A 17082-nucleotide genomic window follows, 5' to 3' on the forward strand; every position below is an offset into this window, starting at 1 on the left:
CTCTCTCACACATATCTTTGATTCGCTTATCTCTGTCTATGCGCGGTTCATAATTTATACGTCCACGTTCCCGACCGAAGCACGGAATAAAGCCACTCGACATAAAATCACATGATAACGAAAAAAAGCCACAATACACCATCTTCATAATCCGACAAAATGCCACTCGCCAAAAAACCATCGTACTACACTACCAACCTTATAATTGGGTACGATAATTCTCAATTATTTTTGTATTTATTTTGACAAAAAGTCGCCGAAATGAATTATATTTTAGCGCTACATTTGAAATACTAGTTATAAAATTGTTTCGTATACTTCGTAAATCGTATATAGCACTCATATTAAACTATATTTATAGTTATAGTTATAAACTGGTTATAACTAGTTACCGTTCCCGACCAACCCTATAACCCATTACCTAGTTCAAGGTTATACCGAAACGTCACAGCGTGGTTGAGCACCAAAAGGTTTTTAGATTATAATCTATACACCTCGGTTGCGGACATAGATTAGTATGGACTACAAGTATGGAATTGGCGCCAAAACGTTCGGTCGGCACGGCTCGGCTGCCCTCGAAACCCGGCGAGCAGCGACGATCGTTCATTTGTTCGCGATTTCACTACCCTAGAATTCACCTGTGCATTTCCCTCGTGATCACGTGCGATTGAAATTAATTAAACTTTTGAATAGTTCCGCTGAGAATTTCTTTTGTTTGTTGACTCGGATGAGACAAGCGACGTTTTTTACGATACGTTGGTGGTGACCATGTCGAAAAATACGCTTTTTAATTACTTCTCTCGGTCGCCTGCGGCTGCTTCCAACGGGGCGTCCAATACGAGCGGGTCGTCCAGCAGCGCGACACCGTCAAAACGCCAGTCGTCCAAGCAGAATTCAGCGACTCCCAAGAGAACACCCAAGTCGGTCAACAAAAGCGCCAAAAAGGATACGGTCAGCAATAGTTCAAAAAAAACCACAGAAAAAAGAAAACCAAAAAAACTTGGCAAGTATTTATTCAATAGCACCGTTGAAAACAATAACTTTCCACCCCTGTAGTGACGAGTAACTTAAATTTTACCTATCGTTTCAACTAATAATTGCCGTCCTTCGAATAATTGCTTTTTCTATTTTTCATTTTGTATGGTTATTATGTTTTCATTCTTAAACATTTCACTGTTTGCCTAGTGGAAAATGTTGATTTCAAATGTAATGTTTAATTTGAATCTTTTGATCAAAAATAGTTGAAAATTTTATTTCATCAAAAAAAAAAAAAAAGGTTGTTGATGATCTAATACAAATCAAATCATCAAATTAATCATAACTTTCTTCTATTTTGGCATAGTTTTACTTTACAATTATACAATTTATCTTTCTAAATTAATTGAACTACTGAAGTAATTTCCATTTGAATATGAATTAAAGCATTCAACATTTATTTAACTAATAGTGTTGTTTTGAATTTTGATTTAGTTGGATGGTAACTAAATGACTAAACTTTACTCTTCTTGCAAAAAATTAAAGAAATTAAAGTTTTTAATTAAAATTATGATTGCCTTCAATTGGTATCCATCAAACTTGTTTCTTATTGGTTAAAAAGTAAAAAATAAATATAAAATAAAATTTATAGAATTGTGTTTCGTTTAATTTTCTTTAGAAGAATCCTTTGAAGACGATCAAAATGATGAAGTGATGCCTGTAAAAAAACGTCCCAGGCTTGCATTAGAAGAATTGAGTGATATTGAAGACGATTCTGGTGATGAATATGTGCCAGGTACTACTTTAAAATATTATGTTTGAATTATGTGTTAAAATATGCAGTAGATAATCAAAAATGTTTTTATTTGTACTAAGTGCCCAAAAGATTTTATTATTGTGTTGATAAAATTATTATATTGTATTTAGATAAAAAACTTTTGAATAAATCTGATATTGAATCTGAATCTGAAGAAAGCCCTGCATCATCATCTGAATCAGAAGACAGTCCTGAACCATCTGATGATTCATTTATTGATGATGGATCTGATGAAGATGTGTCCCCAGTAAAAGTATAAAAAAACTGTTATTTAAATAATTACTATCATTTAATGTTTTTAAAATTATAATTATAGAAAAAAAGAGGTAAAAGTTCCAAATCTGTTGAAACTAATGGAAAAGCTAACTCTTCTATTTTAAATAAATCTGCTGCAGACAAACCTACAAAAGAAGTAAAATTATAAATTTTATTAAGAAAACTATAAAATCAATTATATTTTAAATGTAAATTGTTTACAGGCAACCAAATGTATTATTGATCATGATAATTGGCCCCATTTAAAATACGAGTTTTTGAAACCTGATAAAATTAAGGATGCCAATAAGAAATCACCATCTGATCCTAATTATAATCCTCGAACATTATATGTACCAGAAGATTTTAAGCAAAAATTAACTCCAGTAAAATATTTGTTTATCATCAGTGCATATTTTTTTAATAAGTGTAAACATTTTATTATTTTTTATTTAGGGTGTTCGACAATGGTGGGAATTAAAATCACAATATTTTGACTGTATATTATTTTTCAAAGTTGGGAAGTTTTATGAAATGTATCATATGGATGCTGTTACCACTGCTAAAGAATTAAATCTTTTATATATGAGGGTAATTATATTTGAATTGTAAAAGTTCACTCACTATTTATTTTAAAATTATATCCTAAATAGCATAAAATTTAAGTATTGGTAACTGATATTTTATATTATTAATTAATTATACATATTATCATCAATAATGGAAATCAATTAATGTTAACATATCCCAAAACATAACTATAATGTTTTTAGCAATAGCATAATTAATTAGTCGTTATTGATAAATATTACCTAAATAAACATGGTGGAAAAAATAAATTTAAAACTTATTGATTATACTAATATTATTAAATAAATCTTCATTAAAATATACTATTTTGACAATTTTATTACTATCGATTATTTCTTTGTATATTATTTTCTTAAATTAAGTATTAAAGTATTAATCCCATAGAAACAGTTGAACCATAAAGTCAAATCAAATAGTATCTAAAATCGTCTTTTGGTACTTTTTTAAGGAACTCTACGTTTTAATTTATTATATGCCATAAATGAAAAAATATTGATAAAATTATATTTTATTTGAATATAATTACAATTTTTGTATATATTTAAAATATGAGCTTGTAATTTGTCTATATCCATACAAAATATGTAAAATTGGCCTATAAAATACGAAAAAAATAATTATTTACTATTTAAATTTATATAATATACAAAAACATGATATTCTTATTTTAGTTTCCTGCTAACAGTATCAATGCTTAATGCATTTCATCATTGCCTAAACTTTTTCACTAATAATTTTATATGTTGTACTTGAAATACCTATACCAATTAAAAATAAATTATAATTATATATTTTTATTATATTAATTAATTAATTTAGGGAGAATTTGCTCATGTAGGATTCCCAGAAACTGCTTATGGTCGATTTTCAGCAATTTTAGTTGAAAAAGGATATAAAGTTGCACGTATTGAACAGACTGAAACACCAGATATGATGGCCGAAAGATGTAAAACTTGTAAGTTTATAATATTAAATTGTATTTTATATTATAGTTTCATAATACAATAACTAATGAAGATTTATATATTTAGTAAAAAAAACAACAAAATTTGATAAGGTTGTTCGGCGTGAAATTTGTCGTATCACTTCCAAAGGTACTAGAACTTTTGGTATAATTGATGGTGAAACTAAGGATGCTGAACATTTCTTTTTAATAGCAATATCTGAAAAAGTATATTTTTATTGTTAAATTTTATTGAATTATTAGTTAGTTTTATTATTATTAATATTATTATTAGGAAATTACCAATTCAACTTCATTATATGGTGTATGCTTCATTGACACATCTATTGGTCTTTTTCATCTTGGACAGTTTGAAGATGACTGTCACTGCTCACGTTTAAGAACTTTATGTGCTCATTTTCCTCCAGTACAAGTAAATTAACCAACTTAGTATTTTTATTTTTTTTTAAATATTAATGTATAATAATACAGTTTTAAATTGTGTTGATTAATTAATAAATTACTTAACTAGCTTATAATTTTTATTATGTGATTTCAGGTATTGACTGAACGTAACAAACTTACAATGCGTACTAAAAAAGTCATCGATACTATGCTCTCTAACGCTGTTAAAGAAACACTTATGCCCGATACAGAATTTTGGACATCATCAAAAACTTTACTTACTTTAGCGGAAGGAGATTATTTTAAAAATAATGATGTTGTGACTTATCCAGAGAAGTTGAAAATATTTTTAGGCAGTGGTAAGTATAATAAAACCTAATGTATTACCAAATATTTAAAATTATTATAAATACATTATAAATTATTATATTTAACACGTTGACTGCCACAAGCCCGCCGGCAACCCAAGTGATGTCTTTTATTGTGAAGCCATTTGGGTCGCCGGCGACCTAAATCATATTATTAATGTGACGCCACTTGGGTCGCGGGCTGCCAAATTTATCATCAACATTAAATGTATCTAGTTCTTTACGGCTTGGAGAGAACAATATTTAGATTGGATCATGGCGTAGACAAGACGATTTTGATCATTTTTTAAAAAAAAAAAAAATAAAATCCTTCAACTTTAAGATTTAGGTCGCCGGCGACCCAAATGGCTTCACAATAAAAGACATCACTTGGGTCGCCGGCGGGCTTGTGGCAGTCAACGTGTTAAAATTATATTTATTATTGATGACAGTGTATAATGTATTAAGTTTATAATTAAATTAACATCGTGTAAAATATATTTTTGATTTATAAAGTATATTGTGCTCCATCCAAAAGTTTCTTAAAGCACCTAATATAAAGCCATAACACTTTCATCATTATCTTCATGTTCACTTAATGTTGGTATAGACAACCGATTTTGGAATACAAAAAAAATGATCAAAATTGTCATATACTGTACCGCTTAATCTTGAGATCACTGAGATAATTATTTAAAAAATATATTGATATGTTTGCTTCTTAATGATATATTTTCTTAAAGAATTTCTTTTATAAATGTTAAAAGAATTAAAATCGATAGTAGTGCATTTGTGTTAAATATATATTTTATATTTTTTCAGATTCTGATCTACAGCTTAGTGCTAATGATAAATGTGAACTTGGTATTCGTAGTCTGGGTGCTGTTATATGGTACTTAAAGCGATGTAAGATGGATTTTCACTTATTATCTAGAGGACGATTTGATATTTTTAAACCAGTTGATGTTGAATGTACTGATATATCTAATCAAGATAATTTAAATACTAAACATATGGTGATTAAAATTCAATATTAATTATCCTTCAATAAATTTATTACTAAATATGCCTCACATCTTAATTAATTTAAAATTAATTATTTAATTTTTTAATTTTTAGATACTTGATGCTATTACATTGAAGAACTTGCACATTTTAGAAAACTCTACTGGTTCAAATGTAGGAACTTTACTTAACAAATTAAATCATTGCTCTACACCATTTGGAAAACGGTACAATTATTATTCTGTACATATAAATATAGAATAATTATTTTAGTAATGTAATCACTATAAAAATTTTACTTTAGATTACTGCATCAATGGCTATGTAATCCATTAACAACAATATCTAGTATTGTTGCTAGACAAAATGCTATTTCTTCTTTAATAGTTGTTCCTGATTTAATGCAAGAAATACGATCAGAACTAGCCAATTTACCTGATTTGGAACGTTTATTTTCAAGGTAAATTATTACTAATAGATGATTTTTTTATAAAGAATGTACTTGAACTATACATTTCTATTTGGTATTTATCATTTTTAGAATTTATTCTCAAAGTACTAATGGAGTTGAAGCAGATCATGCAGAAACTAGAGCTATATATTTTGAAGAAAAGGTATATTCGAAAAGAAAAATAGTTGATTTTATTACAATATTAAAAGGTTTCAGAACAAGTGTTAAAGTTATGGAAATACTACAAAGTAAAGTTAATTAGCCAAAATGTATATACTTTAATTAATAAATAAAAAAAACATCTTATTATAGAAGCTAACCTTGCTGAAGGTACAGAATCAAATCTATTAACTACTATTTGCAACTATTCAAATAGTTCTACACCTGGAGAATTTCCATATTTGACAGAACTTTTGGATAATTTTGAGGTAACTGTACTGATATTCTTTATTTTTAATCAGTTATTAACACTTCTTCTCCCAACTATTTTTTAATTAATTAATAACACACTTAATAAAAAAAAACTTAAAAGAAACAACTAGTATTTTTAATTCTTTTTTTGCTAATGTGCATTTTTGTAAAGTAATTTTAATACTTGAGTTAAAAAATGAAGTATAGCATTAAATTATCTTGTAAAATATATATTCCTTAAACCAAGACTTCTCCCGTTAAATATTTTATATAATGAATGTAAAATTTTAAATATTAAATACAATGAATAGCAAAACTCATGGTTATATTCAAAACTTGGATTTTATAGCACTAAAAAATACTGAAATATTCCTTATAACATAACCAAAGAAACTTTGAAATATATCTTTTATTAATATGCTCTAAAAACATTAAATATAGCAAAAAAAAAAATAAAGTTATAAACGTTACCTAATGAAACGTAGAACTGACTGAAAGTGATAAATATTTACTCGTAAATAGGTCAATAGTATATTCTACAATACCTACATTACCTAAATTAAGAACTGCTTTTTGTCAATCAGGACAATATTTTGTATTCTTTCATTTTTCTTTTAAATATAATATATGTATTCAGGAATTTAGTAATTTTAGTTAAAGATTATACTAGTGTCTATAGGTTTAATTAATATTTGAATTTGTTATCACATACTTGCGATTAATTATATTAAATATATATTTTATCTACTTTTATCAATTATTCATTATTTTATAGCATTGTACAAAATAATTTATTATTATTATTATGCTTAACTTTTAATAAACATATGATTATACTTGTATTGTACTTGTATTTTCACCTCCAACACGGCCTTTTGCTTTGGAGGTAATTCAAAAACGTTATGTTATTGTTATACATTTTGTAAATATTACTCGTTGGATTAATTATTATTAATTATTATTATTCTAAAATGTCTTCGTTTTAAAAACTTTGCAATATTTGTATATGTGTATATATATATATCTGTTGTAGAATTCTTTTGATCACAATGAAGCTATGAAAAATGGTCGAATTTTGCCTGGACCCGGAATGGATGATGAGTATGACAAAGTTATAGAAAATATTAAAGAAGTTGAGATTGAATTAAAATCTTATTTAAAAGAACAATGCAAATATTTTGGATGTAATGTAAGTTGTACTATTTGTTAATGTATATAATTTTTTCCAACTTTTAACAAAATATAATAACATTTTTCTCTCTAATTGAAGGTTCAATATTTTGGAACTGATAAAAAACGATATCAGTTAGAAGTACCTGAAAGTGCGGCAAAAAAAGCTGGAGATGGATATGCAGTTCAGAACCAAAAAAAAGGATTTAAAAGATTCACTACTGATCGTACAAAAGTTTGTAATTTCCATATTACTATTATTTGTGTTATTGACTGAATTTATTCTATAGGAACTTTTAAATAAAATGCTCAGTCATGAAAATGAAAAAACAGAAGTGTTAAAGAATATTCGAGAAAGAGTGTTCTCACGATTTTGTGATAAGTTTGATGATTGGAACAGTGCCATTCAGTGTTTAGCTACATTAGATGTATTCATGTCATTAGCAGAATACTGCCGTTGTGAAGAAGAAGTTATGTGTATTCCTAAATTTGTTCCAGCTATTAAAGGCAAAAAGGTTAGTAGTGTAAAAAAAATGACATTTTGATACTTGAGAATTTTTATTTAACTGGTGTTTATTTTATATCTAGCCATTTGTTGACCTTGTTGATGGACGGTATCCATGTGGTTCTGGTGGTGAGAGTTTTATTTCAAATGATACAGTTATCGGAAAAGAAGAAGATAAAACATGGAATGCAAGTTTGATATTAGTTACTGGTCCTAACATGGGTGGCAAGTCTACATTGATGAGACAACTTGGCATTATTTCTGTTATGGCTCATATGGTAAACAATAAACCATTTATGATAGAAAATAATAGTTGAAGTGTAAAAACACGTGACAATATTCAGGAGATATAAGCATAAATTAATAATTCTTATGTAAATTAATATTTATCATAACCAATACGAACATATTTATTTAATGGCAACTTAACTCCCTTAATGTATAGTTTTTATTCTATTTAATTTTTGCGTAAAATTATATTTAATAAATAATGGTATACCAATAAATATATCATAGTTTAGCAACTTTATTGATCATTACTTTTTTTTAGGGTTGCCATGTACCTGCCAAAAGTTTTGTTCTTAATCCAATAGACAGGATATTCACAAGAATTGGTGCCAATGATAATATTATTGCAGGAGAATCCACATTTTTTGTTGAATTGTGTGAAACTGCAGCAATTTTGCATCATGCTAGTCGGTTTTCTCTAGTATTAATTGATGAATTGGGTTAGTTATTTTTAATTTCGGTTAAAAATGTATTTTTATTTAATGACTTCATGTTTTGATTTTTACTATATTATTGGCATAATTATTTTATTTAACAGGAAGGGGAACTTCTACTTATGATGGGACTGCAATTGCTTCTGCTGTTGTTAGTGAACTGATACTCAAGCAAAGTCGTACATTATTTTCTACTCACTATCACTCGCTAGTTGAAGATTTTAAAACTAATTCAATGGTTGCTCTTGGACACATGGTAAGAAATTAAAAAATATTTCTTAATATTACTTTTTTTTACATTTTAATCTATTTTTTATTCAGGCATGTATGGTTGAAAATGACGAAACTAATGAATTGGATACTGAGCAAACACAAGAAACTATTACATTCTTGTATAAGTTTGTAAATGGAGCTTGCCCTAAATCTTATGGATTTAATGCTGCTCGTTTAGCTGGAATGCCTGCTAACATTATCAAAATTGGTTTACAGAGAGCCAAAGAATTTGAAATTGCTGCCAAGCGTAGGATCCTATTTAAAACACTGTTTACGTCTAATGATCAATCAGCTGTGAAAACTGCTATTTTAGCTTTATAAGACAGACTCTTGCACAAGTTCCTAGAATATAAATATTTTCAGAAAGTACCTTTATACAGATAATTTCATTAATTGAGTTCATGTTAATTTTTTTTGTATTTTTTGTCATAATTCCTCATTTATTATACTTCAGGTTAATTTGTATTTTATTTATTAAAGAAAAATATTGAGTTAAGATATTATTTTATTCATTTGAAGTAATGATTTTCTAATGATCTTGTCGATTGGGTCCCGGACATTCTCCTTTTAAATCTTCTTCGTCAGTGTATACTGTTCCACAATAAACACAATAATTATAAGTATGCCTCAAATAAAAAATTACAAGCTCTAATTGTTCAGATATCGACATATTATCTTGTTCTTGTTCTTCAATACTCTCTTCATTGGTATCATCTTCCAAAAGAACTTCAGGCCAAAAGAACTTTTCTGATGGCTCTTGTATATCCTTTAAAATAAAATATTAAAGTATAATAAAAGATAGTTTACATATAATTGACATAATTAAAAAATTGAATACAATTAAGAACTTTAGTATTTGAATTGGAAAACAAGAAAATCATTTTTCAATTAATCAATGTACGAGTGAATGTAGATTGCAGATGAAAACTGTTATATGTCATTGTCATGTTCTCATTAATTTTAATTGTTTAAAAATAACTATCGGAAACGTCAATTATTGTTGATGTACCTGTTCTAAATCCAATTGACGGCACACTCGTTGACATCTGAACAAGTCGGACCTATCCAATTTTTCAGCAGCTTCTTGCGCTTGCCTCTCCCTGAACTTGCACACGCTTGGCCCGGCCGATTTTCGGCTGCGTATCATAGATTTTTTCCGTTCTCTGATCTCCTTGAGCGCGGCATCACGACCCAGACCCTTGCGGTCGGTTTTCAGTACAATCCCAATAGGTTCCACTCTGCCCGAATCTGTCACAGAATCGTATGAAGAACGAAAAAAGAAAAAAACAAACACCGTCCATCACGAACAAGGTCACTCACTGTTTTTGCCGATACCCGATCCGGGCTTGTAACCCATTTTCTGCAGCAAAGCGAAACCCTTGTTGCCACTGTCTATGGCCGTCTCCAGCCCCGCTTGACGTCCCTGCTCCTCCAGAACTTTTAGGCCGGGCGTTCGGTTCAGCAGTTCGTACTCCTTCCGTTTTTTCAGTTGATCGTGCAAGCGCTGCTGCTCGTGCGTCATCAGCAGACCCGGACGGACATCCGCGACGGTCCTGCCATGGGGATGGCGAACGGGTAAGTGATTAATTAATTAGCAACACCGTCGTACGTACTCGGTGCGGAGAAAAGCGTCGGACATGTAATCGTCGTCGTCGTCTTCCACCTCGTCACGGGCGGCCATCGCGTTCGGCCGTGCACCTGTGCGCCGTTCGTCAGGCGGATGTTCCTGGACGGTCGGAGCACGCGACAGGAACAGAAACAAGACCGCGAAAAACCCGTTCGGCGTTCGAAATTCAAAACCGTTATCACACAGCCACACGTCTTTATCACGGATCTAGCCAACGGATGGAGGGGGGAACGCGCACTTGATAACAGCCGGTAGTTGTACCATTGATTAAATATACAATTAATCAATGGTTGTACCCAAAGATATTTTACAGTTCTTATATTATCTATGGTTGTACCTGGTACTAGAAATGGAAAGTTTAGTTCATTTCTGTGAATAGTTCATTAGTTCACAGTTCATTCAAGTGAATAGTACATGTGAACTATTCTTAAGTTCACGTAGTTCACTAATTTTATTAATCATACTGATATTGTTTGGCAATAAACTATTCATTTTATCACTAATTAGTACAGTAGTACACAGTTCGGTAGTAGTTCACACTACTTATGGGCAATTAAGTATTTGTTATTTAATTGTAAACAATTGTTTAAATTTACCGGATATCAAACAACGAACCACAGAGAATTTTTAATGAAGTTCGCGAACTATTTCATTTCTATAATGGTACCAATTTTTTTCGAACTGTGAACTATTAAGTTACAGGTACTGAAACAGTTCAGAATAGTTTATCAAAGTGAATAGTTCAAATGAACTATTCATTCACGAACTAAACATCTCTACCTGGTACTAGGAAAATGGTATCGAAAAAAAATTATCGATACTTGATCTTCTACTAAAGGCCTTGCCTTGTCGTTACAAATCTGGTTCGTCATTTTTCCCTATTAAAAGCCAGTCTTTTCATGTCTATGTATTGATTACAATCGGATTGTTTTATCATTCCTTCTAATTATGCCTTCCTTGATCTGCCTCTCTCTTTGTAACCATTTATTTATCCTTCAAATATATTTGTCATAAACGGATTATGTCTAAGTAGGTGACCGAACATTTTCCCACTTCTTTCTTTTATGGTGCTTAATAGAATTATTTTTCCCCTTATTTGGTTTAATACATCTACGTTATTTTTCCTTTATGTCCAACTGATTTTCAACAGTCTTTTCCATATCCACATTTCCATGGCTTCCAACTTCTTCTTTTCTTGCCCAATGATGGTCCATGTTCCACAGCCATATAATAATACACTCCACACATAACATTTGGCAAAATTTTTTCTCATATTTATATTAAGATTTTTGTTTGTAAGTAGTTGAAGTTTTTGCGTATATACTCTCTTTGCCATAGCTATTCTTTGTCTGATATCTATTGAGCATTTACCATCGCTTGTAATCGTACTTCCTAAATACTTAAATTGTTGGACTTGCTCTGTTAAGATATTATTTACCTTCAACTTCACTACAGGAATTTCTTTTGCTTTAGTCACCACTATTGCTTTTGTTTTATTTGAATTTATTATCATTTGGTACATATTCTTGTAATATTTTTGTGAGTGTGGTTAGGGATTTTTGCATCTCTTCTTCTATTCAGACACTAAAGCAATATCATCTGCAAATCGTATGCAGTGGATCTTTTCTCCATTTATGCTTATTTCGTTAGAGTTTCTCTTATACTTGTCTATGATTTCTTCTGCGAATAAATTGAATAAGTAAGGAAATAAGGAATAACCTTATCTTACCCCTCTTTTAATTTTTGCTGTGGTACTATGTTCTCCTACTTCTATAAAGGTCTCTTGTTCTTTGTATAGTTACATTATTATTCGTCTGTCTTTCCAATCTATTCGTGTTTTTTTCATAGAGTTCATCAATAGTGCCCAGTTGCAGGGGCGGATAGGGCCGCCGAGATACCAGGATTTTCTCGGTAGGCCACTGCTCATATTGACGAAAATGGGCCGAAGAAAAATATTACTACTAATACTTTTATACATTTACATATATACAAATAAAAATAAATACATATAATACTGATAATATATATATTTAAATCTAGCTTAAATCTATAAATATCATAGTAAATTCCTTTAAAATGAAGAAGAAAAAAAAGTATTTACAGAAGGGTTACATAATTTTAAATGTAATTTTTTTTATGTATTATTTTAATTGAATGATCAAAAATTAAAAATTAAATTTTATTCAAAATTTCGAGTGCAACTTTTTTTCTTTAATGCATATTTTAACATATTAGTGCATACCTATACATGTGCATGTTAAAGATATTTTAGCGCATATTTGATTGGTTTTTAATGCATATAATTCCGTGCTATAATGAATATTCAGATTTAAATTATCATATATAGTCATTAATAAAATCCCACAGCAAAGTTGATTACTGATATATCATGTTTTTCCACAATAATTATACGCGAACCATGTAAATAGTATAATATTGCTAAAATGTTATATAACCAGGTATGCTTCAAAACGAATTAAAAATAAAAGGAGATGCAGAAAATAAAAGAGATAAAAATCGTAGAGTTATTAAAAGAGAGCAAAAACAATAGTAAAATTGAATAGTATAATATATATTATAATTTTAAATATTATTTCAGAACGTCAAAAAAAAAAAAGATGGTGATTGTCGGGTCGGTTCTTTCAAAGTTAGTTAATATACTATAGTTTGGTTTATACATTGAGTATTGAATGCATTTCTGCATTCAGTATGCAGAAATTTCAAAGGGTATCCAGACCCGAAAACCTCCCTTTGAGTAAGCCCTTGATTCATTCCGTTTATAGATCATTTTTTAAATCAATTAAATGAACGATATTTATCTCATAGATCTATAATTGAAAATGTTATCGTTATTTTAAAATCATCCAATAGTATGCAATATGAAGAAAAAATTTAGCAGCTAGTTGAAATGTATTAAGACGATTTATATGAGTACCTATTGCAGTGTGTTAGCAGATGTGAGTGAAATTAAAATTTGGCAACAAAAATTTACCAAAAAATGCTATCGACGCTCTTCAAAAATGTAACATATCAATTTTCTCTACTACTATCAAACTTTTACAGATTTTAGCAATTCTCCCAGTTACAACTGCTAACAGTAAACGATATTTTTTAACATTAAAAAGATTGAAAAAATATTTACGAAACACCACATGTGAAAATAGGTTGAATGGTTTGGCAATGATGAATATTCACAGTGATATAATGATAAACCCTGATGATGTCTTAAATAAATTAGCAACTAAAACAAGAAAACTATGGTTGATGTAAATTTTAATGTAATTAAAATATTGTTTGATTTAAAATGCTTTAAATAAAGTACAAGAAAATTTAAAATAACATGTTTTATGTATACCTACCTATTGTATAGACCTAAACCGTAAGCCCCCCATTAAAAAATCCTGGCTATGCCACTGCCTTGAACACTGTAATTTATTATTATGTCTTATCAGTAACCAGTTGACCGATAATTTTACCGACAAAAGTAGGCAGGTACTTCTTTAAAAAAAAAAAATGTATTTCTACATCGTATTAAATAAAGCTGAATGAAAAAATGTTTTAATTTAATTAAATAATTAAAGCTTCTTTTCTTTTATACTGGACCTAATCGGTAGCACTCGATCAAACCATGAGTTAATTATTTCAGGTAGTAAAGATTCCATATATCAGACCTCAATATTATTATATCTTGCTCGCCTATGCAGATGATATTATTTTATTAGGAGGATCCAGAAACGATATTGAGGAGAGTGAAAGAAAGCTAATAAAATCTAGCTGCAATATGGGACTAGTAATAAACGAAAACAAGACAAAATATATGGTGATGACTAGGAATACAACTGTGAAGGATAAACTATGCATCGAATGTCTCACTTTCGAGCAGATAGAGGACTTTAAATACTTGGGAGTTAACATAAACGGAAAAAATAAAATGCACAATGAAATTAGGATGACGTTTTTTTTTTCATCACAAAACTTATTATTCATTTTTATTTTTTATTTTTCGTAAAATTCGGGTTTTTTAGCATTAAACAAAGATTGATTCTTTTAAACATTGTAAAAGGGGCTAGACAGCGCTACGGTGACGTCAATGATTTTTGGCGCAGCTCGTGGAAGTTCTGTCGAAAAGGTTCACCAGTTAATGGTCTAATCATCTAGTACAACCCTTCTTCCAATCGCCATCATCGCGACGGACCGTTCTGCTGTTGAAGCGGCACCGGCGTGCATTGCCGCTGTTTCGCTCGTCGGACGTGGCCTCGGCCACGGGAATGCTCACCGCGGTGGCGGGTGTGCACCGTTTGCACCATTGCCACGGTCCGAAGTCGTAACTGCAATGATCGTACTTCGTGTACTCTGCAGCGGCGGGGGCGGGGACGGGGCCGATGCGTCTTTTGGCCCCGGGAGCGCGGCATGGTGGCCGTGGGGCGTAGCGAACCGGTTGTTGACTGATGGCCGCGACCGCGGATTTCCGTACCCGGCGTTCCCGGTTACGCAACATCCGCTGCCGCGTTCTCTTGTCTGCCGGCGGCTTGGCCCACGCGACGTCGATGCGCACGCCCGAAGCCACGTCTCTGAAACAATTCAGCGCGTCCATGGCCGACTGCGCGTCCTCGCGCCGCTCAAAATGCACGAACGCGTAGTTCTTCGAGTACTTCACGCGCTCCACGACCCCGTACCGACCGAACACCTTGGCCAGCACGCGCTCGTCCAGCACGCCGCCGTACTGCTTGACGAACAGTACGCGCACCGTGGCCATCGTGACCGCGTCCACCTGCGGTTCCGGGTCCGCCCAGTCCACGGTCGTCTTACACCCGAACACCTTTTGCTGCGACAGCGTCCGCTTGGCGTCCGCGGCCTCGGCTACCGACCCGTAATCCAGGAAGCAGAAGCCCCGATGCATCGACGGGTCATCGTAGTTCTTGTACGTGATCACACGCACCAGATGACCACGCGTTATTCGGCTCACTTCGTCGAATATCTCCTTTTCTGTCTTTACCTTCGGCAGGTTGCCCACGAACAACCTGCACTTTTGGCTGTCGTCCTTGGTGGTCGAAGTACTCTCCGAACGGTTCATCATCGCGATTCTATCGAGTGGTATGATCAACCGAAGTTCTTGAACGTGCGTGATGGCGTCGCGATTTCCTAATCGTTTCTTGAGCGTTTTTATTTTTATTATCTTCCTGTCCTCAGTGTTTCTGTTATGTTGTCTTGTTAACAACGAGCGTTCGATTAATATTTCGTAATTGTTTTACACTCGTTGAAAAACACTCGCTATGGGTAATTTTATATTGATTTTGTATACATAGCCAGCTGGCTATTTTACATAGCAGTAATCTAAAATATAACAATTATTTATATGTTCGAATTTAAACGTATTGCTTTCTGTATTTATTTCAGGTTTTATAGTAGACAAAATATTCAAAGATATCGAATTTTCGACATCGAAAATTACGTACTAAATTATTGTGAAAATAAATTCCTAAATATCCCCCACAGTCCGGTGACACGCACGCCATTGTTGTCTATATTTAAATTAGACCAGCGTTTCCAAACCTATGGGTAGCAAAATATTTTTTATGAGTCTCTGTTCGTAAACTAATTACAAGAAAAATATCTTAGTTATCAAAATATATGTATATATATAAGAATTCAGTCTTGCAGTACTGCGTTAATGTACATGGTGAAAAACTATTTGTAATAAAATGATTAATTATATTATTATATTAAAGCGTACTAAGTTTTTTGTTTTTTCGAAGGTCGTCTACCCAACACAAAGAATATTTATGGGCCGCCTTAGCATAAAGTTTAGAAACACTGATCTAGACGACACGATTATCTTAACTCTAGACATTGAGAGGTTTGTACTGAATAAAAAGTAGTTGTAATTTGTGGAATTCACCATTGTTCGGACCTTAAATGTAATTGATTAAAACGTAGGAATAAAGTTTTGTATATTGTGTAATTAATATTCAATTCTTTTAATTTTTACGGATTCTCAATAATATCTGAAAAGCTTCAACCTGAAACCGAATATGTTTACAGGGGAAATTAAAATCACCATTACCACCTGTTAAAACTATAAAAATACTATTATTGTAATTATTATTGTTCTATTTTTTTCGAGTAATACGCAAAGCAAAAATAACAATAGTTATTATTTGCAACAGCACCAGCATTTCATATAATAAGATTAAATTATAATTTTCACTTAAATATTACTATTTATTATTCTAAATACATATGCAATTAATAATAAAAAAGGAATTAGAATTAACGCGTAAGAAATTCCACACAAAAGCAGCAGCATTTATAACATATTGATATAACTGCGATTATCTTAAGTACTTTTTAAATTCTGTACTATATTGACATTTTGTTTTGGTTTTGAACACTGTTTTAACGCACGTAGGCACTTTGGTCAGTCAATATTAAATAACAAATAAGTATATAATTATGGATAATATGATATAGAATTAAGCCGTTAATATAAAAAAATCTACTATAAGTTCACGCTTTTAACAATTATTAGATTCTATTTTTAAGTAATAACTTTATAAAATTAAAATTAATTTAAAATGTATAATA

General features: G+C 31.0%; 3 protein-coding genes across 3 annotated transcripts; 1 reads left to right on the forward strand and 2 right to left on the reverse strand.

The window, feature by feature from the left end:
- The first annotated feature begins 768 nt into the window (after nt 1-768).
- LOC112679546 (DNA mismatch repair protein Msh6) lies at nt 769-9288 on the forward strand. The gene is made up of 22 exons (XM_025549399.1): nt 769-1003; nt 1655-1771; nt 1903-2045; nt 2109-2204; nt 2272-2433; nt 2504-2638; nt 3458-3593; nt 3670-3809; nt 3877-4014; nt 4141-4345; nt 5156-5349; nt 5453-5565; nt 5643-5798; nt 5880-6037; nt 6102-6217; nt 7234-7389; nt 7471-7605; nt 7661-7885; nt 7959-8153; nt 8426-8603; nt 8702-8853; nt 8919-9288. The coding sequence occupies exons 1-22, from the start codon at nt 769-771 to the stop codon at nt 9189-9191; spliced, it is 3558 nt and encodes a 1185-aa protein (XP_025405184.1). The 3' UTR covers nt 9192-9288.
- Nucleotides 9289-9319: 31 nt separating this feature from the next.
- Nucleotides 9320-10684, reverse strand: LOC112679547 (G patch domain-containing protein 11). The gene is made up of 4 exons (XM_025549400.1): nt 10484-10684; nt 10191-10423; nt 9880-10118; nt 9320-9636 (listed from the first exon to the last, which is right to left on the reverse strand). The coding sequence occupies exons 1-4, from the start codon at nt 10549-10551 to the stop codon at nt 9400-9402; spliced, it is 777 nt and encodes a 258-aa protein (XP_025405185.1). The 5' UTR covers nt 10552-10684; the 3' UTR covers nt 9320-9399.
- A 3830-nt stretch (nt 10685-14514) lies between these two features.
- LOC112679581 (heterogeneous nuclear ribonucleoprotein Q-like) lies at nt 14515-17053 on the reverse strand. Its single transcript, XM_025549452.1, has one exon. The coding sequence runs from the start codon at nt 15572-15574 to the stop codon at nt 14648-14650; it is 927 nt and encodes a 308-aa protein (XP_025405237.1). The 5' UTR covers nt 15575-17053; the 3' UTR covers nt 14515-14647.
- Nucleotides 17054-17082: the final 29 nt, after the last annotated feature.

This window comes from Sipha flava, unplaced genomic scaffold (assembly GCF_003268045.1).
Source record: "Sipha flava isolate LNK unplaced genomic scaffold, YSA_version1 164_pilon_pilon, whole genome shotgun sequence".
In the NCBI taxonomy this organism is placed as follows: domain Eukaryota; kingdom Metazoa; phylum Arthropoda; class Insecta; order Hemiptera; family Aphididae; genus Sipha; species Sipha flava.